This window comes from Capra hircus, chromosome 7, assembly GCF_001704415.2.
Source record: "Capra hircus breed San Clemente chromosome 7, ASM170441v1, whole genome shotgun sequence".
NCBI classification, from domain to species: Eukaryota; Metazoa; Chordata; class Mammalia; order Artiodactyla; family Bovidae; genus Capra; species Capra hircus.
In genome coordinates, this window is record NC_030814.1 from 15678999 (window position 1) to 15706193 (window position 27195).

Genomic DNA, 27195 nt, shown 5'->3' on the forward strand with positions numbered 1-27195 from the left:
AATGGTCAGCACTGGCAAAAGGGGGAGATACACTTCACTGAGGGCAGCTACACAAGGTACCTTAAACTTGAGTAATAAATGGGAAAAAATCCAAGAATCGTAATGAAATTGTAGACTTAGAACTATCACTGGTATTCCAAGAAACTGACATAGGAGTTATGGTAGACAGCATTCTGAAGATAACCCCAGTAGCTGCTTCACCCAGAATTTGCTAGTTATCAGCAGCGAGGGTTCTGGAGCAATAAAACAAAATAATAGCAGTCATTATTATGCTTTTTCACTATCAGCAGTCATCCTGGGAATGTATTCAGAATAATGCAAGCTGTTTTAGATACTGAATTTCATTAAAAACAACAAGGTATGTAGCTGTGGGGTTCTAAAAATCTTCTAAAATGACCAGAGGAATGGATATCTTTTCCATTATAAGGAAAAGAATAAAATACACTCCTCTTTAGTATGGATAAATCTGATCTCAGGCATGTAGGATCCTGTTGTTATTGTTTAGTTCCTAAGTTGTGTCCTACTCTGCGACCCCATGGACTGTAGCCTACCAGGCTCCTCTGTCCATGGGATTTTTCAGGCAAGAATATGGGAGTGGGTTGCCATTTCCTTCTCCAGGAGATCTTCCTGACCTGGGATCAAATCCAGGTCTCCGACATTGGCAGGCAGATTCTTTACCACTGAGCCACCTGGGAAGCCCCACGTAGGATCTTAGATTATGCAGTTAAAATAAAAGTAGAAAAGGATGAGATAAACGCAGACTTATTCATTGGGCTGCAGAATTGAAAGGGACCCTATGGTTGCTGTTTGAGTTCTGCTGCTTGCCTCTTGGCTACTTAGGAGGTTCTAGTTAGAAACCCTGTGCTTCTGGTCTGGAGGCCAAGGGAACAAGAAGATGCGAGAGCAGCCGATGGTTTGCCGCCCTTTGCCGCTTGTCAAGAAACTCAAGCTAAAAAGTTTGCCATAGCAATTCTCTCATTTGGGAAGTAGGCTTCTAGTTCTTCATTTGTCTGATGGGATTAAGTATGGCCTGTTGTGACAGGTTTCAGAAACACATTAAGACACATGAATTGAGAACATTTACAGTGAGATGAGAACAAGAGGAGTAAGATGAAGTGCCAGGGCATCTGATTTTAGGTTTTAAACTTTTAGCTAGGAGAGATAAGACAGCAGTTTGCTTATATTTGCTCCTGATTTGCTTAAATTTGCCACTAGAGTATATATAAGTTCCACGAGGCTACAGATTTTTGTTTTGATCGCTACAGTATTCCCATCACTTAAAAATAGCATCTGGGACTCTGTAGGTGGGTTAATAGGTATTTTCTGAATGGGTGTTCCATACATGATTTTAACCTTGTAACTTTAGTAAGGATCATCTTAGCCTTAGTATTTTAAGGAATGTTACTTAATGTTTACCTTCTTTAATGTGCTGATCTTAGAAATCTAGTTTTTAAAATATCTATAGAAATCAATTACTCAAGACCTTCTAATTCTATACACTTCCAAATTAATATTTTCTTTGATTTTGTTGACTCTAAAAAAACTGAAATACTACTGTTAAGTGGATCTTAACCCTTAGTGGTAAAGGTAGCACAATGTTATAAAAACTAGTTTTGAGAGTCAGTCTATCAGAAAACACTGAATGCACCTATTTATGATGTTGAGTAGTGAAAGACCTTTTTTTTTAAAATTTATTTTTAACTGAAGCATAATTGCTTCACAGTACTGTGTTGCTTTCTACCAAACATCAACATAAGAGACCTTTCCCTCCCTGAAATCCGTCTTTAAACTTGCACAGAAAAATCTGAAAGATGCTGTGCTGCATCTCCTGCAGACATGCCAGTCACAGCAACCTTGGCCTATGTGCCAGTCACAGCAACCTTGGCCTATGTGCCAGTCAAGTGCCGTATGTGGGCACACACAGCAGGAATGCAAACAGTTTTGACAGTTTATTTAAGTTTCCTGAGGGTCGCAGAGTCGGACACGACTGAGCAACTGAATTGAACTCAACTGAACCTAGATAGCATATTAAAAAGCAGACACATTACTTTGCCAACAAAGGTCCGTCTAGTCAAGGCTATGGTTTTTCCAATGGTCATGTATGGATGTGAGAGTTGGACTGTGAAGAAAGCTGAGCGCCGAAGAATTGATGCTTTTGAACTGTGGTGTTGCAGAAGACTCTTGAGAGTCCCTTGGACTGCAAGGAGATCCAACCAGTCCATTCTGAAGGAGATCAGCCCTGGGATTTCTTTGGAAGCAATGATGCTAAAGCTGAAACTCCAGTACTTTGGCCACCTCATGCGAAGAGTTGACTCATTGGAAAAGACTCTGATGCTGGGAGGGATTAGGGGCAGGAGGAGAAGGGGACGACAGAGGATGAGATGGCTGATGGCATCACTGACTTGATGGACATGAGTTTGAGTGAACTCTGGGAGTTGGTGATAGACAGGGAGGCCTGGTGTGCTGCAATTCATGGGGTCGCAAAGAGTCGGACATGACTGAGAGACTGAACTGAACTGAACTGAAGCTCTGGTGAGAGGATCAGTAAATGAAAATATGCTATAAGCAATTATTACACTGAAAACCATCTTTGATTTCCCAAATATCAATGTTTAAGTGGCTCTTTTCCTTTTATTGATTTTAACCCTAGGTGAAATAGAATATCATTGTTTATCAAATAATAAGCTATAACTTTTTATTCCATTCACTTATTCATTAACCAAAGCATTTACTGTGTACCTACAATGTACAGGCACTATGGTGGCAGTGGGAATAAAGCAGTACAAGGAGGAACAGGGTCTGTGTGCTCCAAGAATGATTATCCCACTAAGGAACAACATTTAGATCAGAGTTTAACCATCTCACACAGAGAGCGATAGTGATGCGGAGTACATGGCATTCAATCTTAGATTCTTTTTCATTATTGGACTGACTGAAGAAAACAAGAAAAACAAAACAACCATTTCAAATAGGATAATATGAATGGGTGTATCTGACTTTGGATTAACCTTACTGTCTAAACAGTAGAAGGATTTTAAAAAGAAACTGGTAAAACTCCACAAAATGAGCACATACGATTTCATTTAGTATTTACAACAAAGAAATTTAAATAACATTATTTAATATTTAAATTTTATTTTAAAAATTACTTAAATTTAAAGAAGTTAGCTTAAATAATAGCCCCAAGATTATACTGCTGGTTAGTAGTAAACCAAGAAACTAGGATTCAAAAGTAGGCAATCTGATTCTAGATTTCTACTCTTAACCCCTATGCTTGGTTGCCTAATTTTGAGGACTGAGTAAAATGAAAGAAACAAATTACAGTGGAAAACTAAAGTTGGAGAGAACCGACAAAAGCAAGTAGCAAGAAGATTATAGTCTATGAAACAAATTTTAAAGTAAATAAAGCAGCCATTGTATATATAAATCAAAATAACTCATGGACTACACAATTTTAGAGACCTTTAATGTTTAAGGAAAACAAAATTACTAGCATATAAGTAATTTCAATATTTTAAGAAGGTTAAAGAAAGCTAAAGGTTTAGCCAAATTAACACAAGAGAATCCCAGGGATGGGGGAGCCTGGTGGGCTGCCATCTCTGGGGTCGCACAGAGTCGGACACGACTGAAGCGACTTAGCAGCAGTAGCAGCAGCAGGGATTAAGAGATTTACTTTCAGCTTTGTGGAGAAATAAAAGAAGTAAAAAAGGGACTGCATGTATGTATTACAGTAGTGGGCTGTCTATGAAAACCATTTTTAAAAACGGTTTATTTTAGATTGACGTATAGCTGATCAGCAATGTAAAGATAGTTTAAGGTGGACGGTAAAGGCTATCAGTCATATGCATACATATTCGTTCTCCACCAGAGAATCACTTTGATTTTATTTTTTACCTGATGGAGTGATGTCCTGAAGTGTAGTCCAGTTTTCCAAATTTTTGTGTTCTGTAGCCATGCTTCTCCATGACATCCATCCATGTCGTGTAATTTGGATCTAAGCCCTTAAAGTTATTCCAAGATTCTGTTAAGTGAGTGAAGAGCCCACTCCACATGGCTGGTGGAAAAAAAAATGGGATCAGTGTAAACAAGGCTTAACAATTTATTTTAATGACTGAGACAATTATACCAAGAGAGAAAAGAGATTATTAGTTTAGAGCTCAGGCTCTGCAATAAGATAAAACTGCATTAGGGGTTTTACCTAACATTTTTGATTGTTACCTCGTTTTATTAAGGGGAAAACTGAAATGAGTTCCTATTTCCACTTTACAGGTGAATCTCTAAGGCTTACAGGTCAGGTTGTTTAAGGCAAATAGATGGAATTAAATATAAAGCCTATCTTACTTGAGTTTCTTTCAATCATAAAAATAATCACTATGTATGTATTGGTCAACTTTCCACGCTGGTCAAATGAAGTACAGATCTCATTTCCCCAAATTCCCAAGGATTTTCCTTGTTTCTTGTCTCGTTACCGGCTTGCCACAAAAAAGTTAAGTGTACTTTTTAAGTGTAATTTTTAGTTGTCTTCTCTCTTATTTTCTACAGCTATGATTGTTTAGTCAATAAATCTTTTCCCAAATATTAACAGGAGTAAAGGGAGAAATAGACACAAATACTAGGGGACTTTAATACCCCACTTTCAACAGCAAATAGATCTTTCAGACAGAAAATCAAAAAGGAAACACTAGACTACCTGTTAGAACAGATGGACTCAACATTTTCAGAACATTCCATCCAAACACACAGAAAGTACATTCTTTTCAAGTGCAAATGAAATATTCTCCAGGAATATCATATGTTAGGTCATACAACAAGACTTAGTAATTAAATTTACCAAGACTTAAATTCTCAAGAATTTAAGAAATTTAAAAATCAATCAAGCATCTTTTGTGACCACAATGATATGAAACTAGAATCAATTACAAGAAGAAAACTGGAAAACTCACAAATATGTGGAGATTAAGCAACATGCTCCTAAACAACCAATAGGCCAAAGAAGAAAAGAGAAAAAACTATTTCAAGACAAATGAAAATGGAAAAACAGCATAGCAACACAAATGGCATGCAGCAAAAAGCATTTCTAAGGGGGAAGGTCATAGCTATAAATACCTTGCTGTGGTATCAGTCGTAATGTCTCCTCTTTAATTTCTGAGTCCTTTCTTTTTTTTTGGAAAGTACAGCTAAGGATTTGTCCATTTTATTAAAAAGAAAAAGAACTTAGTTTTATTATTTTTTCTGTTGTGCTTTTAGTCTCTACTTCATTTATTTCCACTTTGATCTTTGTTTGTTTTCTTTCTTCTACTAACTTTGGGCTTAGTTTGTTCTTTTTTAAAAATCACTGGCTCTGCAGCTATGTCCCAGTCATTGACCTTGGTCCTGGGGACACAAGCGTTAGTAAGGCCCCAGTGTTTGGAGCTTAACTTTGCCTCATTGTTGCTGGTTTTGTGGGAGGGAGCATTATGGCTGTATATTGCTAGAAGTGTTGCATGGTGCACATAAACCTAATCTGACTGATTCAGCTCATGAAAATGTTCTTACTCTCTCTAGAATATGGTGTATACCTTAAACTAATACAGTGCTTTATGTCAATTATTTCTCAGTAAAGCAGGAAAAAAAGGCCTTTTCCTTTTTCTGTGTACACATGTAGTAGGGTTGAATTCTTTTCTCATCTAACAAAATGCTTTCTTTATGAGAAGTGGAATAGGGTATCACCTGGCATTGAATCCCAACACTGCTAGACCTTTGATAAGTTATATAACCTTCCAGTACTTTAGTTTTCATCTGCAAAATGTTTATAACAACAATTTCCACTTTGTGACAATGTGGATAATTATATAAATTAAGACACGCAAGGCAGTTAGAATATGGCCAGGCACACAGTAAGAATGTAATAAATACATGTGAGTTTTTATTACGATTATTCCCTTCTCTTTGCTCAAACTGTTCAAAATATACTTCTTCCAGGAAAAGCATCACATTTCTGAAATCTTTAGAGTTCCTTGAGCACTTTTAAAACCCATTATCTCACTTGATGCTAAGAACAACCCTGCGAGGGACACAGGGGATATAGCATTCTGTGATTAGGAAACTGAAGGACACTCCTGACATGGTCCATTGAGGACCAGAACCCAGTCCTCACCTCACCCTAGTACATTTCTCATTCCACTTGCTCAATAAAGAACAAAAAATGAACAAAAGTGTTTGTAATACACCTGGTCCTTCACCATGGAAACATCATTTATAATATACTTTAGGTTTCTTTTAATCATCAGTGATTATATAGTTGGTAGTACTGAAATTGTAGTCACAAAATAAAAACGTATGGCTCACATCACAAAGAATATGATGTCAGGAACTTAACAGACAAACGAAAATCATTGGGTGCTATTTATGAGTTCTAGTGCAAAGCATCATAAACTGGAAGAGAAAGACAACTCTATCAGAGAACAGACTTTATAAAAATGTCAATTTCCTCTATTTTTCAGTTAGTCATGACTTAATATCACTGATATTTTCCTATTAAAACTGCCTATGTCCTAAATTACTATAATAAAAGTAAACAGATTTGGGATAGAAGTGAATTGAGACTGAAGGAAAAAATATCTAATCTGCAATAATACAGAAAATTCCAGGTATACCTGAGAAGTTTTACTACTTTGTAGCTCAGATGCTAAAGAATCTGCCTGCAATACAGGAGACCTGGCTTCAATCCCCAGGTTGGGAAGATCCCCTGGAAAAGGGAATGGCAACCTACTCCAGGACTCTGGTCTGGAGAATCCCAAGAACAGAGGAACCTGGTAGGCTACAGTCCATGTGGTCACAGAGTCAGACACGACTGAGTGACTAACACTCCTTCAGTTCAGTTCCTTAGTATACTTTAGAGTTCCCTCCCAACTACTTATCTCTTACTGAAAAATTTAAATGGAACTCCTCCAGGAAATAGAAGCATTTCCGAATTTGCCTGGAGAGTTGAGATTCTTAGTCACCAGTCATAAGGAAATGAAACAATAATACTTGAACTAAACACCATTTTAGGTGATAAAATTTCTACTCTTAAAAAAGCCCAATACCCAATGTTGTTGTTTAGTCACTAACTCACGCCTGACTCTTTGCAACCCCACGGAGTTGCATGCTCCTCTGTCCATGTGATTTCCCAGGCAAGAATACCAGAGGGGCTGCCTTTTCCTTCACCAGGAAATCTTCCCAAGCCAGGGATCAAACTCACGTTTTCTACATTAGAAGGCTGATTCTTTACCGCTGAGCCAAGAGGATACCCTAAACCACACCTCACATATATTCAAAACTTTTTATTAGATGCCAAATATGATTTACTATCCTATTTTGGAGTATAATCTTTTAAAGTGTGGACACATTTTCAGGGTGGGGCTACTTCCAGTAAAATCAAGCATGTTCGTACCTGCACGCGATGGACAGCAGATTGGAGAGTTTGTGTAGGCATTTAGAAAGGAAGTGCCATGTGCTTTCATGAAGCTGATAAAAGGAAGTTTCACTACCTGACTTCCTGGATAAAATGTTAGCCTTCCATCCTGGAATAAAGAAATTTAATTGTTTATGAAGCATTGATTACATCGCAAAAGAAGACAATAATTTCCTTTAATTTTAACCATAAAATTCACAAGTAGCTGGGACTTCCCTGGTGGTCCAGAGGCTAAGACTCCATACTCCCAATGCAGAGGGCCCAGGTTTGATGCCTGTGCTAGGAACTAGATCCCACATGCCACAACTAAGAGTTTGTCTGGTGTAACTAAGACACAGTACAGCCAAATAAATAAACATTTTAAAAAATTCACAAGTAGCAAAAAACTTCAATATGATCCTAAGAACCTTCAAATAATGAAAATAAGTAGAGAAAGTGTTATCATTCTCTGGCTCATAATGGTGCAAATTCATGTTGTGTGAGACTTGGATCCATTTGAATACAGAAAATAAATGAAAGAAATTAATGGAAAGTTGGATGGACTGACTGAACCAATGTTTGTTGAGTATTTGGTATGTGCCAGGCACTATGAAAGATCCGGAGATACAATGGTGAATAAAAAGAGAGTCCCTGGCCTCATGAAGCTTATAGTCTAGTGGGAGAGGCAAAAAACATTAGTTTAGTTCAGTCACTCAGTTGGGTCCGACTCTTTGCGACCCCACGGACTGCAGCACGCCAGGCTTCCCTGTCCATCACCAACTCCTGGAGTTTACCCAAACTCGTCCATTGAGTCAGTGATGCCATCCAGCCATCTCATCCTCTGTTGTCCCCTTTTCTTCCTGCCTTCAATCTTTTCCAGCATCAGGGAAACCAAGAATAAACCAAGAATAATTACAATACCATTACTGTGATATGGCCTTGAAAAAAATCTAAAGATACAGAATAACAAACGAAACCTTCTTGATAAGAGTGAACAGGGAAGCCTTCTCTGGTAAGTGGAGTTAAGAGTGAGGAGGGTCACCCATTTAAATAAAGTAGAGACGCCTGCAGGACTTCAGTGGAGATAACAACTAGGCAGCTGGAGAAATGAGCCGGAAGACTGGAGAGATGTTTAGGTTGGAGATACCTATTTTGGAATTGAATTGGGAATTGAAGAACTCTTCTTGGTAAAGAGCAAACGAGAGAGAAAAAAGAATGTTCCAGTCCTGGAGTTATATCTATTGTATGTTTTCAATGTAGTTTTGTAAATAAAATACAGTTTAAAAGTGAGCGAATCCAAAATACAGGACATACCTACATCTTTGAGATGTCTGAGATTTCCAAATGGAGATATAAATTAGGGTACAGATAGGAATATGGAGCTCAGAGAAGTCTTTCCTGGTGAAACAAGGCTTTAACATATTCATGGCATTGAAAACTGTGAGACAGTGAAATCTTTTAGGGGGAGAGAGAAAAGAGAAGAAAGAAAGAAGCCCTGAGGAGTCCCAGGTAGGAAGAGAAGGCAGAGGGGGAAACTGAGAAAGAATGACTAGTGAGGGAGGAAGATATCAGGAGACTGAGTCTCATGAAAGCTGGGAGGACAGTGTGTCAAGAGAGAGGGAATAGCTGTGTTGAGAGGGTGTGTAAAGAAGGTCAGAAAATGCACATTGGAATTGGTGGCTGGTGACGCTGACAGAAGCATTTCCAATGGAGGTGTAAGAATGGACACCTAAAACAGAAAGGGAAGAGCGAATGGGAGGTGAGACGGCAGGTGAAGAAACCACTTCTAAGTAGTTTTTTTGCAAAGAAAAACAAAACAAAAAAAATGGGATGGATGTTAGCTAATAGAGGGTTAGATACAGGAGAAATGTGGGATTAAGGTCAGGTTTTTTTTAAAAGATGGGGAAAGTTAGAGCATGCTTATATGTTGAAATAAATACCACTTCTAGCAGAAGTAATCACTGAATACTAAGCAAGCAATTCCTGATTTCCTGAATGACGAGCAAGGGAGCCCAAGACAAAAGTGCACACTCTACCCTTGTAAGAATTTCACTAAATCCATAAATTCAAACTCTCGGGAACTTATCTTGATAAAACCCAAATGCCTACAGGTCTCATTCCTCCAGTCTTTTGGACATGGGGGATGATACCATTTGTGGCCACTGGCTGGATTCTAGACAACCCAGCCACCCAGGCTCATCCTTTTGGAGGGGTGGAGCAGGAGGTCTTGTAGCAGAAGCACTGGGATGCCATACAATTCAGACAGTGAGGCTTGGACTCCAAGTCCGGCAGGCTAGTTTCAGACGGGTGTAATGACCACTGAATGGATACAGCAGTGTGTCTGTAATTCATGTCAGCAATTTCTTGACTCATTTCATGGAAAGCAGGCTAGAAAGCAGGTATTTTTAAAAAGCAGAATGGCCAATGGGGGAGGGGATAACTACCTCACTTCGGTAAGTTTCTAGCCCAGAATATGTAAAAAAGGTGGCCCGTGTAAAGATGACTGCCTATGATATAAAGGCACTCAATAAATATTCAGTGAGTGAAATGAAACAAGTCTTTAATTCAGAGCTGTATAATTTACAAAAGACAAATTCAATATGTTCAAAATTCAACATTGCATTTTTGTAAAACTTAATAAACCTGGATTATGTGCATCAATGGAATGATTTATATTTGATTAGACTAGGTTCTGAGAAAATATTTAAATTATGCTACACATATTCTCAATGTCAAAAGCATACTAATACTTTAAATGAAGATCAAAACTATATTATCAGAGAAGATATTGAACATTTCTAGAAGTTTTGGCTTTTTAACTTCATGTAGTTTTTACACACTAGCAAATACTTTAAAAAAGAGGCTAAAGTGGTACCACTGCTCATGGTATCGATGGGAGGTGGTTCACATAGTAATTCAATCTGAACTGAAATGGATCTTAACATGGTTAGCTGATGAAAACCACAGAGAGAGTAAGTTTCCCATAGCGTGGTACTGTAGTTCACAATGAATAGTCAGCCATAGGTCTAAGTACAGTTCTAGCACATTTTAGTTGGGAGAGAGAAAATCTTACAGAGTGGTTTTCAGAATAACTTTTATAATTTAATAATAGCCCATTTTAGTTTTCCTAAGGCCATTCCTACTGTTTAAACAAATAGAGTACCCTAAAACTAGGCATTTAAAAAAGAAAAAGAGACCCACTAATTGGCTTTCTGAGCACCAAAGAATTGATACTTTTGAACTGTGGTGTTGGAGAAGACTCTTGAGAGTCCCTTGGACTGCAGGGAGATCCAACCAGCCAATTCTAAAGGAAATCAGTCCTGAATTTTCATTGGAAAGACTGATGCTGAAGCTGAAACTTCAGTACTTTGGCCACCTGATGAGAAGAACTGACCCTGATGCTTGGAAAGACTGAAGGTAGGAGGAGAAGGGGATGACAGAGGATGAGATGGCTGGATGGCATCACCGACTTGATGGACATGAGTTTGAGCAAGCTCCGGGAATTGGTGATGGACTGGGAAGCCTGGTGCGCTGCAGTCCACGGGGTCACAAAGAGTAGGACACAACTGAGTGACTGATCTGAATTGAACTGAATTGGCTTTCTGCATAAAAGTGCCAGAAATGATACCAATTGCCTTTTGCCTTAGTTTTTGAATTCTGCTATTATTCTTGACTCTCCTGGGAGGCAGGCATTTCCCCCCTTGGGATGGATAAGCTTTTTGGTAGATATAATTCTGTGATCTGGATTGCTCCGTCTAGAGCCATGACTTGGTCCAGTTCAGTTCAGTTGCTCAGTCATGTCTGACTCTTTGCGACCCCATGGACTGCAGCACACCAGGCTTCCCTGTCCATCACCAACTTCTGGAGTTTGCTCAAACTCATGTCCATCTAGTCAGTGACACCATCCAACCATCTTATCCTCTGTCATCCCCTTCTTCCACCTTCAATCTTTCCCAGCATCAGGGTCTTTTCCAATGAGTCAGTTCTTTGCATCAGGTGGACAAAGTATTGGAGCTTCAGCTTCAGCATCAGTCCTCCCAATGAATATTCATGACTTGGTATACAACTCCTTATTCTGGGCCAGGGAAAACCAGTGAAGTTTAGATTTCAAGACATCAAGCTAATTAAAGAATATAATAGTGATCTTAACTGTCGGATTTATTATCAAGCAAGACTGTTTAGAGCATTCTTTTCAGATCTGTTCCTCAGACTGAATGAGAGCCTCACTAGACACTGCTACAGAGTCCTGTGTATAGCACTCCCGAAACCTCATGAAAACTACAAACAGCACAGGTGCAGTGGTGAAGGAGGGAGGCAGAGAGGATGCGTACGCCTTTACACCTTTAAGAGTCAGGCTGAAGTATTTATTTTCTCTTTTAAAAAATGGGTTTATTAAGATATAATTCACACATCATACAACTAACCCATTTAATTTATACAATTCAGTGGTTTTTTAGTATATTTAGAGAATTGTGTAAGCATCATCACAATCGATTTTAGAACATTCTCATCATGTCCAAAAGAAACCTAGCATTCCTTAACTGTCACCCGCTAATCCTCCTGTTCTCCCGAATCTAGGTAATTGTTGGTCTGTCTCTAATTTCTGTCTCTGTAGATTTGCTTTCTTTGGACAAATGGAATCATACAGTATGTCGTCCCTTCTGAGTAGCTTCTTTCACTTAGCGTAATGACTTTAAGTTCATCCACGTTGCAGCATGTATCAATACTGCATTTCTTTGTTATTGTTGAAAAATATGACTAAATTTTATTTGCCCATTTATCACCTGATATATATTTGTTTTCACTTTTTGGAAGTATTAATATTTATGTACAAGTTTTTGTGTGGACATATGTTTTTTATTTCTTTTGGGTATATACCTTGAAGTGGAGTTGCTGGATCAATGTTAAACTCATGTTTAACATTTTTGGAATTGCTAGATCGTTTTCAAAAGTGGCTGCACCATTTTACCTTCCCACCAGCAGCACATGAAGGTTGCATTTCTCTCATATTCTCCTGGCTCTAGTGTGTCTCTGATTATAGTCATCTTTGTGGGTGTGAACTGGTGTCTCATTGTGGTTTTGATTTGCATTTCCGAAACGATTAACAATATTGAGTATCTTTTCATATGTTTATTGACTATTTGCATATCTTCTTTGGAGAACTGCCTGTTCAGATCTTTTGCCCACTTTTAAACTACCTAAGGGCTTGCCAGGTGGTGTGTGTGGTAAAGAACTGGCCTGCCAATGCAGGAGACATAAGAGACTCGGGTTCGATCCCTGAGTCAGGAAGATCCCTGGAGCAGGAAATGGCAACCCACTGCCTGGAGAATCCCATGGACAGAGAAGCCTGGCAGGCTACAGCCCATGGGGTTGCAAAGAGTCAGACATGACTGAAGCGACTTAGCATGCATGTAAACTACCTAATCCAAAGTCACAGATTTATTTGCCCCCATGTTTTTTTCTAAGGATTTAATAGTTTTAGCTTTTATGTTTAATTCATCAGTTCACTTTGAGCTACTTTTTAAAAATGGAGTGATATTTTGCATGTGGATAATCAGTATTCCCAGCATTATCTGTTGAAAACACTATTCTTTCCCCATTAAATGGTCTTTGCATCTTTACTGAAAAATCAAATGAGAGTTTGAGAGTTTATTTCTCTACTTTCAATTCTATTCCATTGATTTATATGTCTATCTTTATACTGGTGACACACTATCTTGATTGCTATAGTTTTGAAGTGAAGGTAAGTTTTGAAGTTAGAAAGTTTAAGTCCTCCAATTTTGTTGTTCTTTTACAAGACTGCCTTGGGTATTCTGGGTCCCTTGAATTTCCATATGAATTTCAGGATGGCTTTTTTCTGTTTCTGCAAAAATGTCATAGTGATTTCTGAAGAGATTGCATAGAATTTGTAGATAAATTTGATGATTATTACTGTATTAACAATATTAAATCAATTTCATAAACATAAGATGTTTATCTAGATGTTCATTAATTTCTTTCAACAATATTTTATAGTTTTTCTTATAGTTCAGTATAAGAATTGAACTTCTTCAGTTATATTTAATCCTAAGTATTTTATATTTTGGATACTATTTTAAATAGAATTATTTTCTTAATTTTTAGTTTGTTCATCAATCAAGGGTATAAAAATACAATTGATTTTTATATGTTGATCTTACATCCTACAGCCATGTAGACTAACTTATTAGCTCTAAACACTTTGCAGTAGATTCCCTAGGATTTTCTTTATACAAGGTTATATTATCTGCAAATAGAGACATTTTTCCTTTCCAATCTAGATGACTTCTATTTCATTTTCTTGTCTAACTTCCTTCCTAGAAAACTGCCAGCTTAACTGCTGAATAAACACAGTAAGAACAGACAGCCTTGTCTTGTTCTTGGTCTTTGGGAGAAAACATTCAGTCTTTTATAGTTAACTATAACATTAACTCTGGATTTTCTGCAGATGTTCTTAATCAGGTTGAAAAAATTCTATTTCTACTTGGTTGAGTGCTTTTATCATGAAGGGTTATTGAATTCTGTCAGATGCTCTTTCTGCATCTATTGAAATGATCACCTGTTTTTTGTCCTTTATTCAGTTAACATGGTCTATCACATTGACTAGTTTCAGACATTAAACCCACCTTACATTTAGGGATAAATCACATTTAGTCACGTTATATAACCCTTTCTATATATATCTGAATTTGACTTGCTAGTATTTTCAGGACCTTTTCTTCTATATTCATAAGAGATATTAATCTGCATCAAAATTTACATACACACATACAGAAAAATCTATGTGCTTATACTATACTAAAAACAAACAAACCCCAAATATTTCAGTCATCTTCGGAAGTTTCTAGGATATTGTGACATAACACGCAGATTCCCTTTAGAGTGAAAGATTGCCTCTGCTGACGGTAGTTTGTCTTGCTCCAAATGGTGCCCCATTCTAGGTGCATTCCACAAATAATGGCCATCCAACATGAAAGGCCTGGTTTCCTCCCCCAAACTGGAAACAGTTCTGAAGCATTATACTGGTTTGAGAACTACGCCCAAGATCAGCTGAGGCCTCCACTGGGACAGTGGCAACAGTCAGTTCTCTTTTTGCACGATCCTGCTTCCTTCCTTTCCCTTTAATCTCAAGGGCACTGATAATAAACTCATTCTTGTTACTCTCCAAGATTGCCTGTTAGGATCCTAAATTTAGATAATCATAAAGATTACTTTAAGTAATAATCTCAATAAATTCTAGGGGTATATCCAGATTATGTAACTTTAATCATCCTGGGTTATTTTATGAGGAAGTCAATACAACGTAATGATTAAAAGTGCTCTTTGCTGCCAGACATACGTAACACCAACAATCTATCTGACCACAGTGACATCCTGTCATAATAAACTAATATTATAGTTAGTAAGAAAACATTTGTCCAAGCAGTAGTTTTAATATCATGGATAATACTAAAAATATCAGATAATGTTAATATTTGTATTCTTTTTAGTTGATGGTTTGGGAAAGTTACAAAAAATGTTTAAGTCTGGGATTAAACAACAACAACAACACATACAGGCATACAGTTTATCCGGAATATGGGCGAATGGTCAAATTATGTCAACTAATGAATATAAATCAGCACTAACAGGATTATCAGACAACTGGGTAATAAAAGTACGTTGATCGCTGGAAAGCTAACAGGCTTTTACATTGATGCAGAATGTTATTTTTCCCCAGAAGTGAATCAAGCGGGGATATGGACTGAAAGTTTGTTAGTAATTTAATGGGCCAGCAAAGAAAAAAAAATTGTTAAGATGCGAATCGGAGTGCATTTACTAAATTTTGTTTTTATGTATGTTACATGCATATCTATGTGGTGCACGTAGGTCTGTACGGGGCGTCAAGGTAAAATGCATTTCTTGCTTTGTATCAGGACAAAACGTGCTTAAAAGTCTCAGATTCTGCTCCCCGAAGCCTGCAAGCAGGGGAAGGGCTGGGCCAACCGCGGCTGTGCAGCAGGGCGCCCCCTCCCTTGCCTTTCCATACTTACGAAGGAATCACTCACGACTAGCACCACGTTAGGAGCATCGGGCCAAGCCTGAACTGCTCCCCGCCTCTGCCCACCTGCCCCGGGAGCTGGTGCTGCCAGCGCCGAGGCTGCAAACACCGACACCCACAGCAGCAGCATCTCTGCTTACTGGGAGCCTGGCCTCCGGGCGCTGAACCCCCCTCCCCCTCCCTCTAGGAAGTTCCTTGGGAAAAGAGGAGGGCGGGGATTGCTTTCACCTACAGAACTACAACTCCCATGAGGCTCGAGGCGGGCGCATGCGCACAGGAGGAGCGCCCCCTCTCGCAACTCTCGTTAAGACCTTTTAACCAAATACCGAGCGAACTAAACCTCCCCCAGCCACTTCCAGTCACGTGATCGATGCCTGGGGGTGAAATGCGCATGCGCTGTGCCTTGAGCTTGGGCGTTTTGTAGTAGAGGAGCATCTCCTTTCCCAGGTGGGTTTTTTTTTGTTTTTGGTTGCTGTCGCTTTTTGCAGAAGTTGAAGCCTGTAGGCCTGTGGAATTGTTACCTAGAGCGAGAAAGGATAGGGCGCCGGGGGCTGCCAGTTTGGCGCCGGGCGAGCCTGGCAGTGTCAGGCGAGACCGGGAGACGGTGAGGTGGCAGCCCGTCTGTCACTGAAGCTGAACCGGGCGGTTCCTTGTGGGGCGTCTGTCTGTCTGTCTGGACCGCTTCACGCGGGACGCGGGTCCCGTGAGGCGCCTCGAACACCTTCTCCCGAAGAGTATTTCCAGCCTGCCTTGTCCTGTTCCCCGCTTTTCCCGTGCAGTGATGCGCTCCGGAGGGGTGAGGGTTGCGGCCTACTAAGACAAGTTTCAGCTTTTGGGGTGAGGATGAGCTGAGGCGCCCTTTGCCTCCAGAGTGTGAAGGAGAGAAGAGCTGGACGGGCCCTCAGAGGAAGAAAGGCTGGGCTGTGTGGCTTGTTTGAATAACCGACGTAGGTTCAGAATACCATTGTTCCGCTGCAGTGGTTTTTAAAAGATCTCTGGTTCTCTTGACTGTTGAACTCCTTTGGAGAAATCTGGGGGTTGGGGGGGGGGGGAGTAGATTTCTGGTCCCAGAGCCAAGTTCCTGATGTGGTTATTATAGTTTCAGGTGTATAATTTGTGCAGCACATTAGTCGCTCTAATCTTTTGATACGAAAAAGGAAGAGTTGTAGTATTTCTTTCTGTGAAATCAGCTTTTCATACTAATATCCGACAGTGCTTTTTGCAGAAAATAATTACAGAAAGACACAGACTTTACTTATTTAGTACTCGCAGGGCGCTTATTATGCGCTGAGCATTATACTAGGCATTTGTCGAGCACCTGTTGTGTGCCAAGTACTTTTATGTCGAGTATTTTCTGTTATCCCCACTTTCACCATTTTTTTCAGCTAGGAAAGCTGAGACTTGGACAAGTTGAATGACTTTCCCAAGGTTACAGAGGGAATCAGTCTGAGTAGGACTTGAATTTGAGTAGTCTGCCCTGACTCATTGCCTTGCTCTCTCTAATTAACTGTAGGATGTCACGGCATTCCCATGAACACTAACTAATCTATGTTAGTTAGTGAAGCAGCGCTGTTAGGCAGGCAGCATGCTAAACATCTGTGGGAGCAGACAGATACAGAAACAATAGTCCCTGACCGTAGAGAACTTACACCCTAGGGAAAAACTGAAATAATAGTACAGCCTGAGGGGTAATACACATAGGCTCCCTCACAAGCAGGATCTGTTTCAAATATTTGTTTTGAGTTAATTTGGAATATAGAGCACATTTTGTCAGAGAAACAATGTTGACTGACATTTAGAGTCATTAAAAATATATTTAACTTTATCTGTGGGATAGTATTGATTTTGTGAACTCTCTACTCTCTGTGGTCTTGTTTTCTCAGCATGTGTATTCACAGTGGCCGGTCAGGGTGAGTGAATCACATCTTTTTCTTCCTGGCTCTCCCTTTGGCAGAGTTAGTGGGAGCAGGTGCTATAGCAGTTTGGAGCAAGATGGATATTTTAGGGCCCAGGATATATAGCTCTGCAAGACTCTAAGGGGCTTCTTGTCTTCCTTCTCCTCTGACGGTTTGCCTACAGGATCCCTCCCAAGTGGATTGTGCAGTCTGTGCCTTTTCATCTCCAGGGATGGGAAACACACTTCTTTGAGGAGCCCATTCCATATTTTTATTGGTGTAATTATTAAAAGCTCATGTTCTGAGCTGAAGTCAGTCTCTGTATACCTTTGACCATTCATTAGTCCAGTTATCTTCACTTTTACATGAGTAATCGCTCCTTTTCAGCTACCCTTCTCACCTTCCCCCCAGGTTTCCCCCCTGCTGAGGCCTTCCCAGTTCCTTTGGGTAATTATCTTATAACTTCAGTTTGTTTTTGAACACTCTATTCTGGACATAAAGCATATTTGATAACCAGTAACTTATCATATCAGTTCAGTTCAGTTCAATTCAGTCACTCAGTTGTCTCCGACTCTTTGCGAACCCATGAATCGCAGCACGCCAGGCCTCTCTGTCCATCACCATCTCCCAGAGTTCACTCAGACTCACGTCTATCGAGTCCATGATGCCATCCAGCCATCTCATCCTCGGTCATCCCCTTCTCCTCCTGCCCCCAGTCCCTCCCAGCATCAGAGTCTTTTCCAATGAGTCAGCTCTTCGCATGAAGTGGCCAAAGTACTGGAAATTTCAGCTTTAGCATCATTCCTTCCAAAGAAATCCCAGGGCTGATCTCCTTCAGAATGGACTGGTTGGATCTCCTTGCAGTCCAAGGGACTCTCAAGAGTCTTCTCCAACACCGCAGTTCAAAAGCATCAATTCTTTGGCGCTCAGCCTTCTTCACAGTCCAACTCTCACATCCATGCATGACCACTGGAAAAACCATAGCCTTGACTAGACGGACCTTAGTCGGCAAAGTAATGTCTCTGCTTTTGAATATACTGTCTAGGTTGGTCATAATTTTTCTTCCAAGGAGTAAGTGTCTTTTAATTTCATGGCTGCAGTCACCATCTGCAGTGATTTTGGAGCCCAAAAAAATAAAGTCTGACACTGTTTCCACTGTTTCCCCATCTATTTGCCATGAAGTGATGGGACCGGATGCCATGATCTTCGTTTTCTGAGTGTTGAGCTTTAAGCCAACTTTTTCGCTCTCCTCTTTCACTTTCATCAAGAGGCGTTTTAGCTCCTCTTCACTTTCTGCCATAAGGGTAGTGTCATCTGCATATCTGAGGTTATTGATAATTCTCCCGGCAATCTTGATTCCAGCTTGTGTTTCTTCCAGTCCAGCGTTTCTCATGATGTACTCTGCATAGAAGTTAAATAAGCAGGGTGACAATATACAGCCTTGACGTACTCCTTTTCCTATTTGGAATCAGTCTGCTGTTCCATGTCCAGTTCTAACTGTTGCTTCCTGACCTGCATACAGATTTCTCAAGAGGCAGGTCAGGTGCTCTGGTATTCCCATCTCTTTCAAAATTTTCCACGGTTTATTGTGATCCACACAGTCAAAGGCTTTGGCATAGTCAATAAAGCAGAAATAGATGTTTTCTGGAACTCTCCTCCTTTTTCCATGATCTAGCAGATGTTGGCAATTTGATCTCTGGTTCCTCTGCCTTTTCTAAAACCAGCTTGAACATCAGGGAGTTCACGGTTCACGTATTGCTGAAGCCTGGCTTGGAGAATTTTGAGCATTACTTTACTAGCGTGTGAGATGAGTGCAATTGTGCAGTAGTTTGAGCATTCTTTTACATTGCCTTTCTTTGGAATTGGAATGAAAACTGACCTTTTCCAGTCCTGTGGCCACTGCTGAGTTTTCCAAATTTGCTGGCATATTGAGTGCAACAGTTTCACAGCATCATCTTTCAGGATTGAGTGCAACACTTTCACAGCATCATCTTTCAGGATTTGAAACAGCTCAGCTGGAATTCCATCACCTCCACTAGCTTTGTTCATAGTGATGCTTTCTAAGGCCCACTTGACTTCACATTCTAAGATGTCTGGGTCTAGATTAGTAATCACATCATCACGAGGCAATGGCACCCCACTCCAGTACTTTTGCCTGAAAAATCCCATGGACAGAGAAGCCTGGTGGGCTGCAGTCCATGGGTTCGCCAAGAGTCTGACCTGACTGAGCGACTTCACTTTCACTCTTCACTTTCATGCATTGGAGAAGGAAATGGCAATCCACTCCAGTGTTCTTGCCTGGAGAATCCCAGGGACGGTGGAGCCTGGTGGGCTGCCGTCTGTGGGGTCGCACAGAGTCAGACACGACTGAAGCGACTTAGCAGCAGCAGCAGCAACTTACCATATCAGAAAAGGTACTTTTGAGTTGTGTGTGTATACCACTCTGTGTGCACATCTCTCTGTGTGTACCTGTGTGTGTATAGTGTGGTGCACTGAGGGAAGGGCTCCGTTATGTGTATGTTTAAGTCATCAGTTAAAGATCCTATATTAAGGGCTAATTGCTTTCGTGAAATACTGAACTTTGCGGTTCAGAAAATTGTTCACTTTAAAGTCTGGGTGTAGGTTTTCTTTCTTCATAGTCTTTTAGTGTCCAGCATACCAGCAGCACTGTATTCTGCCCTAAGAAAAGCACACGCTGCTAAGTGTGCAGTTAGTGACTCTGTGGAATAAATTCAGTATTGTCTTCACCTGCTGTGATTCTGTGACTATTTATTGACTATCTGAGGTGTACCAGACACTGGGAAATAAAAGGGAGAATAGGAAAGTCTTTGTTCCTAAGGAACTTATACTCTAGTTGTGGGACATACACACACACCTGTAAATTTAATAACTGTAAAAGATATAAAAAAGTACAGTTAGCTGCCAAACAAAGCCCCAAACCAGAAAATCCCAAATGGTACTTTGGAGAATGCTAGTGTATTTCACAATGTTAGTTGCTGTTCATTGAAATAAATGTAATATAAGTTTCAGAGTTTCTAGGTTAAACTGTATTTGGGTCTTTACTGTAGAACTTCTCAGAGCCTTTAAAATGCACTGTGACTTTAAAAAAGTGATATATAGTGTGCAGTATTCACAAAACTGCTAGATACGGTAACACCTTTAAGCATGTTAATGTTCCAAATATATTTGTGGAAATGTTAGTCTAGACAGTGAATGTTATAAGTTCAGACCTGTGTGAGATTTGTCTGAAAAGACTTTATGCTTGACACTTGAATTTGGCCTTGAATTACACATAGCATTTGAGTAAATAGAGGCAAATATGAATAGGCTGAATGGGAGAAGTAAAGATGGAGAGGTGAAAAGCATTGGGGAATGGTGGAAAAAGGAAATATGAGGTAACACTGAAAAGGGGATTCTTCCATTCTCACTTTAGCTAATTGAAAATTACTGCATTTGAATGTAGGGAAACTAAAAACAAACTGTAGTTGGAAGCTGAAAGGTCATAATACTTGATAGATGTTGGATACATAAGGAACTCCAAAAATACGTTACCTTTATATAGGGATTTTTTTACCTGAGAGACAATACATTTGTTTAGAACATACATGCATGCCCATGTCTGACTCTTTGAGACCCCAAGGACTGCAGCCTGCCAGGCTCCTCTGTCCATGGAATTTTCCAGTCAAGATACTGGAGTCGGTTGCCATTTTCTGCTCCAGAACATAAAGCATTTGTCAAGCTGTAGTCTTTAGTATTTGGGTAGTAACTAATTTAAAGAGGATACTTGTGTTTGGTGGTAGCCATTTTTTGAGGAACATAGACAAGAAGGTTACTTCTTGAGGGATCAAGGAAGATAGGATTGGGGGTTTTAAATGTGTGTTAAAAGTGTATAATAACCACTGTGAGTTAGGAATGGGAGGAAAGTGGTGAAGTTGATTGAGAGGGTGGTAAGGGCTAAGGCCTGCAGAACTCGCAGATACTGTGTCGGCTACTCCATCTATGTACATAGAAGGTAAGTGATGTCCTCACTTTACCAGTGAGGAAATAGACTTGGACGTGAAGTAAGGTGCCCAGGATCTGTGGAGGCTTGAATCCAGATCTGTCTTTGTTGACTTGGTGCATGTGGCAGAATGAAGGGGCTGACAAACTCTTGGATATTTTCTGAGAACAGAGTTGGAATGACTGAGTTAATCAGTAAAATCAAGTTGAGTGTGGAGGGTAATCATTTGTAGCTGAATAGGGGCTTAAGGAAGTTAGTGACATGGAGAGTCAGGGTTTAACATTTATTTTACCTCCCCGCTTCTTGTTTAACTTTTATTTTACTTTCCTAGACATTGTGAGGATCACGATACTTTTTCTTACCAGTAAGACCCTCTTCTGTGGAACTAACCCTTCTATTTAAATAGGGTTATCACTAGTGCATGGTTTATCAAACTTACTATTTCTTATTCACCTCCACCTGCTTCACCTAAGTTTTGTTTATTTCCTGGTTCTAAAGAAGCATTTTTTTTCCCTTTATTCTGTTTTTTAAAACCACCTCTATTCTCTCCAGGAAGCATTGTAGGTTAATTTTGTTTGACAGAATCCATTCCAGAGATAGTATCAAAAGATACTTAGAATTTGTAGTCATGTAGAATTTGTGTTAGTATTTCAGATGGCTAGTTAGATGGATTATTATTATTAATATCTAAAAAAAGTTTGGTCTGTTTAATTAAATTTACAAACTAGTTGCCTGATGTGGGCAGGTTTCTTTTCACATTTAGAATTCTTTATGTGGCTTAGAACAAGATTCACTTCAGTGTAATTAGGTTGCAAATTGGGAGTAACTAAGTGCCCTTAATGGAGAAGGAAATGGCAACCCACTCCAGTGTCCTTGCCTGGAGAATCCCATGGACAGAGGAGCCTGGCGGGCTGTAGTCCATGGGGTTGCAAAGAGTCAGGCACCACTGAGCGACTAACCCACACACAAGTGCCCTTAATTGTTCTAGACTTAAAACAAAGTGTAGAAGTAGATAATATTCTCTTCTGCCTCAGTTTTTTACATTGAAGTCGGTGTGTTTTGAGTTTCTGTAATTTTTTCTAAATGTGATTGCTTATGGAAGTTTCTTTTATCATCTTGAGGCCATGGGGGCACAGTTTAGACCAATTCAGAAATTTGGAGATTATAATTAATATCTTTTTGGGAAAGAAAGAAATTGGAAAATTGTACATAATTATTTCTCATGTTTTAAATTATAAATTATGAAAATTGAACCTGAATCTGATGTGTTAAAAAATTCAACATGTTTTGGGTGGTGTATGTTACCTTTTTTATGTGCCTAACTATCTTGTGTTTTACTTAATCTAGATGGATAAACATTTAAGGAACAATCTGAAACTCAGGTAACAAAGAAGATAGTTTGTGATTATAGGTAAAAGGTAAGTGTCTAGAGTGCTAAATCATAGGTAGACTCCACTTTTACTTAATGACTGATATTACCAATTCTTTTGAGAAGGAAGGTTAAATGGTGTGGGTTATCATCCCAGATTATAGGTCATCACAAAGCACCTTTAGACTTTTGCAATTAGATTTAAAGGTGTCATTTTTTTGCTTTTTTGTAATTAACTTCCATTGTTGTTATCGCTACTATTTTTTTTCTTCTTCTTATTTTTGCGTTGTGGAATGTTTGTATCTGGCACTGCTGAATGTGGCTTCAATTTCCATAGCTTTAGCTGGGGTGTGGAGGACATATCAGTTCATGTACCTGTCATCTAAATGTTAGTTTTGAGGTATATTATTGTCTTTTGGCATGGTTGTCACTTTGTAACTTTTTATTAGGTGCAGTTGTTGCTTTTTATGCTTGATACATTGAATCAAAACCCTTTTAGTGGTAGTAAAAAAAACAAAACAAAACACCCTTCGCTGAGTGAGAATGTGCTAAATATACACTTTTCTTATCATTGAGATTGAGGATCAAAAATGGGAGGAGAGATATAAGGATAAATTTTGTGGGGCTATGGAAGAATATTAAAGACACTTGTAAAAGGGCTGGGGTTTTCTTTGAAGTGTTGGAAATGCTTGAAATAGAGGGAAGTATCCCAAACAGAGGAATATGAGGTTATGTGGAATCCTTGTGAGTAGCAGATTTTTACTCTGCAAAATGGGTAGATGATTAGTGCTCTATAAAGCTTTGTGAAGAAAATGAGTGAATGAGCCTCTTCGTTCTCTGTAACACTTCCTAAAAAAGAGAAAGACATTTTTAGGGCTAGAAAGAGGGCTAGAAAGGCAGATTATTTTGTCTTTCAGAAAAATATAATCCCCTGAAACTAATGTTTATTTATATATATGCATTAGATTTTGGTGAAGAGAGAGGGTATAGGTGCTAGCTTGTTATGGTAAATGCCAAATCAAATGAACAAGGGATTGGAGGAGAACAGAGGATTCCACTGCAGCAAGTTTGTTGTTCAGTCGCTCAGTTGTGTCCATCACTTGGTGACCCCATGGACTGCAGCACACCAGGCTTCCTGGTCTTTCACTGTCTCCCAGAGTTTGCACAGACTCATGTCCTTTGAGTCAATGATGCCATCCAACCATCTCATGCTCTGTCGTCCCCTTCTCCTCCTGCCTTCAGTCTTTCCCAGCATCCGGGTCTTTTCCAATTAGTCAGCTCTTCGCATCAGGTGGCCAAAGTATTGGAGCTTCAACTTCAGCCTCAGTCCTTCCAGTGAATATTCAGGATTGATTTCCTTTAGGATTGGCTAGTTTGATCTTGCTGTCCAAGAGTCTTCTCCAACACCACAGTTTGAAAGCATCAATTCTTTGGCGCTCAGCCTTCTCCATGGTCCAACTCTCATATCCATACATGACTACTGGAAAAACCATAGCCTTGACTAGACCTTTGTCAGCAAAGTGATGTCTGTGCTTTTGAAAACACTGTCTAGATTCATCATGGCTTTTCTTCCAAGGACCAGGAGTCTTTGAATTTCATGGCTGCAGTCACTGCCCATAGTGATTTTGGAGCTCAAGAAAATAAAGTCAGTCACTGTCTCCATTGTTGCCCCATCATTTGCCACAAAGTGATGGGACCAGATGCCATGATCTTCATTTTCTGAATGTTGAGTTTTAAGCCAGCTTTTTCACTCTTCTCTTTTACCTTCATCAATAAGCTCTTTAGTTCCTCTTCACTTTCTGCCATAAGGGTGGTATTATCTGCATATCTGAGGTTACTGATATTTCTCCCGGCAATCTTGATTCCAGCTTGAGCTTCATCCAGCCTGGCATTTCGCATGATGTACTTTGCATGTGAGTTCAATAAGCAGGTTGACAATATATAGCCTTGATGTACTCCTTTCCCAGTTTGGAACCAGTTGCATGTTTGGAACCATTGTTGCATGTCCAGTTGTAACTGATGCTTCTTGACCTGCCTACAGGTTTCTCAGGAGGCAGGTAAGGTGGTCTGGTATTCCCATCTCTTTAGGAATTTTCTGTTGTTTGTTGTGATCCACACAAAGGATTTAGCGTTGTCAGTGAAGCTGAAGTAGATGTTTTTCTGGAATTTCCTTGTTTTTTCTGTGATCCAACAGATTTTGGCAATTTGATCTCTGTTTCCTCTGCATTTTCTAAATCCAGCTTGAACATCTGGAAGTTCATGGTTCATGTATTGCTGAAGCCTGGCTTGGAGAATTTTGAGCATTACTTTGCTAGTATGTGAAATGAGTGCAATTGTGCGATAGTTTGAACATTCTTTGGCATTGCCTTTCTTTGGGATTGGAATGAAAACTGACCTTTTCCAGTCCTGTGGCCACTGCTGAATTTTCCAAATTTGCTGGCATAGTGAGTGCAGCACTTTCACAGCATCATCTTTTAGGATTTGAAATAGCTCAACTAGAATTCCATCACTTCCACTAACTTTGTTCGTGGTGATGCTTCTTCCTAAGCCCCACTTGACTTCATACTCTAGGATGTCTGGCTCTAGGTGAGTTATCACACTATCATGGTTATCCGGGTCATTAAGACCTTTTTTGTACAGCAAGAGTAGATGTAATTACCTGTGAAGACATGTCAGGTTATAGAAGGGTATTGAACATTTGAATTGGCAACCAAGAGAAGAACAGAATTTGTCTCATATGGTCTTTAAAAATAACCCACTTCAAGGCATTTGACAGCTCCATGTTGGCTGCTCCATTTAAGTCCAGATTTATCTGTCTCGTTTTCAAAGTCTTATGTAAACTGGTGCTCTACCTACCCAGCCTAATTTTCTTCTGTTCTTCAACAAGTCCTTCCTCTTCCATTCAGCCTGGCTTCCTTATTGTTGCCTACATGTTCCACACTCATTCCTCTCTCTCCAGCTTTGCTAATGCAATGCCTCTGGCTGGAGTAGTTGTCCTTCTTCCCTCCATTCTCAGCTCCTTTCTCCACATCGTAGCTGTTGATTACTTCACATCACACTTCTGTCTTCTACACTCGTATTGCACTTGCACTCATTAGCCTTAGTTTAGAATTTGATTCTTCAGTGACTCATATGCCCGAGGTCTTTCTCTGGATTGGGATCGTGTTCTCCAGAGCAGAGGCCTGCCTTTCTGTGTCTTCTGTCAAAGGCAGTGTATAGCTTGGGAGCTGCACGCTTTGTTAGTGCTGCTTGGTTCTGCTTTGTTCAGAAGTGCTTTTACTTGTATCTTGGGTGATAGAAAAGATGGTGATCTTTGTCCTGGAAAAGTTGCATTCTTCTGTTTGCTTTTGCTTGGCCTTATCTTGATTTTAACTTGGGTATCTCTTGATTTTTTTTTTCTTCTTGGATGTCTCTTTTTATCCCTGTCGGTCCAGATTAGTTGTCATCATCACTGTCATTCTCTTCTTTCAGTCTGCAGGTTTATCTACCAAAGATAACTTAGGTGTGAGAAATACAATGTTGCATCAGCGTACAGACTTGGTTGCTTCAAGCAAGATTTGCAGATTGTATAAAAATCCTTCTGATGTTTTACATCTGTAAATTTATGCCAATATCATTTCAGGTAACAGAGCAGTGTCCAAAATAAGAGCATATGAAATATGTTGCTTTAATTGTCTAATTGTAACTAGGCAAAAAATCCCTTTTCTGTCTATTTAGGAAATCTCATCTTGGCCATAGATAAATTGATATTTTGATATTTTAATTTTTGTGTTATTCGAATCTAAACTTCTTTAAGTCAAAAGGATTTTTTTTTTTTTTTTAATTCTCTGGCTTCTTAAATTTCTTTCATCTTATACTTGTGCCTCAGCCTGTTTGGATGTAAAGAACTGTCAGCTACCAAGTCAGTGAGCCATCTTCTTTGTTCATTTTGCTGCCTTGAGCATCAGTGATCTATAATGACCTAATATGTACATAGCTTTGTTTTACATTCTTGAGGTTAGAGTTCAATAGAGTTGGCAAAAAAAATACAAATGTTTCTTTTTTCAAGACAAGTTGTGATTGAATTTGACTGTTTACTGGTAAATGGAATAAGTTGTGACATCTTAAAATAAGTTAGTTTATTTAAGATTACACTAATATATCTTCAGTGAATATTTTGTCTACAAATTGAAGTATCTATGGCTGAAATTAGTATACAGTCTTCTTGAATATTCCTTGCCTTTATTTAAATATAAACATGTTTACTTCTCTTCAAAGAATACTATGTTACAGGGAATACTAGACTACTGTCATCCTAAAGAAATCCTTACTGTGAAAAAAGTTAAAATCCTGATTTGTATTTTATAGAAACTAATAAAATGCATTCAAAACAGAATGCTTTCTTAAACTTACATCATAGTTACTGAAATTTATTTGTGTTAATGTTTTAACTCTGTGACTTGGATTTATTTTAGTATT

General features: G+C 39.3%; 2 protein-coding genes across 4 annotated transcripts in view; one reads left to right on the forward strand and one right to left on the reverse strand.

Annotated features, from left to right (window-relative positions):
• The window catches only part of ARSK (arylsulfatase family member K), a 55069-nt gene extending 39430 nt beyond the window's left edge, over positions 1 to 15639 (reverse strand). Inside the window, exons 1-3 of one of the 2 annotated variants that reach the window (XM_005683442.3) lie at positions 15481 to 15639; positions 7415 to 7544; positions 3895 to 4054 (exon numbers count right to left, since the gene is read on the reverse strand). In XM_005683442.3, coding sequence (XP_005683499.2) covers positions 3895 to 4054; positions 7415 to 7544; positions 15481 to 15603 — 413 coding nt within the window. In that variant the 5' untranslated portion in view covers positions 15604 to 15639. Of the gene's footprint in view, positions 1 to 3894; positions 4055 to 7414; positions 7545 to 15465 lie in introns of both variants that reach the window. The other variant, XM_005683441.3, reaches the window with a different exon arrangement.
• The window catches only part of TTC37 (tetratricopeptide repeat domain 37), a 101061-nt gene continuing 89697 nt past the window's right edge, over positions 15832 to 27195 (forward strand). The window contains exons 1-3 of one of the 2 annotated variants that reach the window (XM_013965794.2): positions 15832 to 15920; positions 22716 to 22786; positions 26209 to 26359. The gene's annotated coding sequence lies outside the window, so the exon portion shown is untranslated. The remainder of the gene's footprint in view (positions 15921 to 22715; positions 22787 to 26208; positions 26360 to 27195) is intronic. The other variant, XM_005683439.3, reaches the window with a different exon arrangement.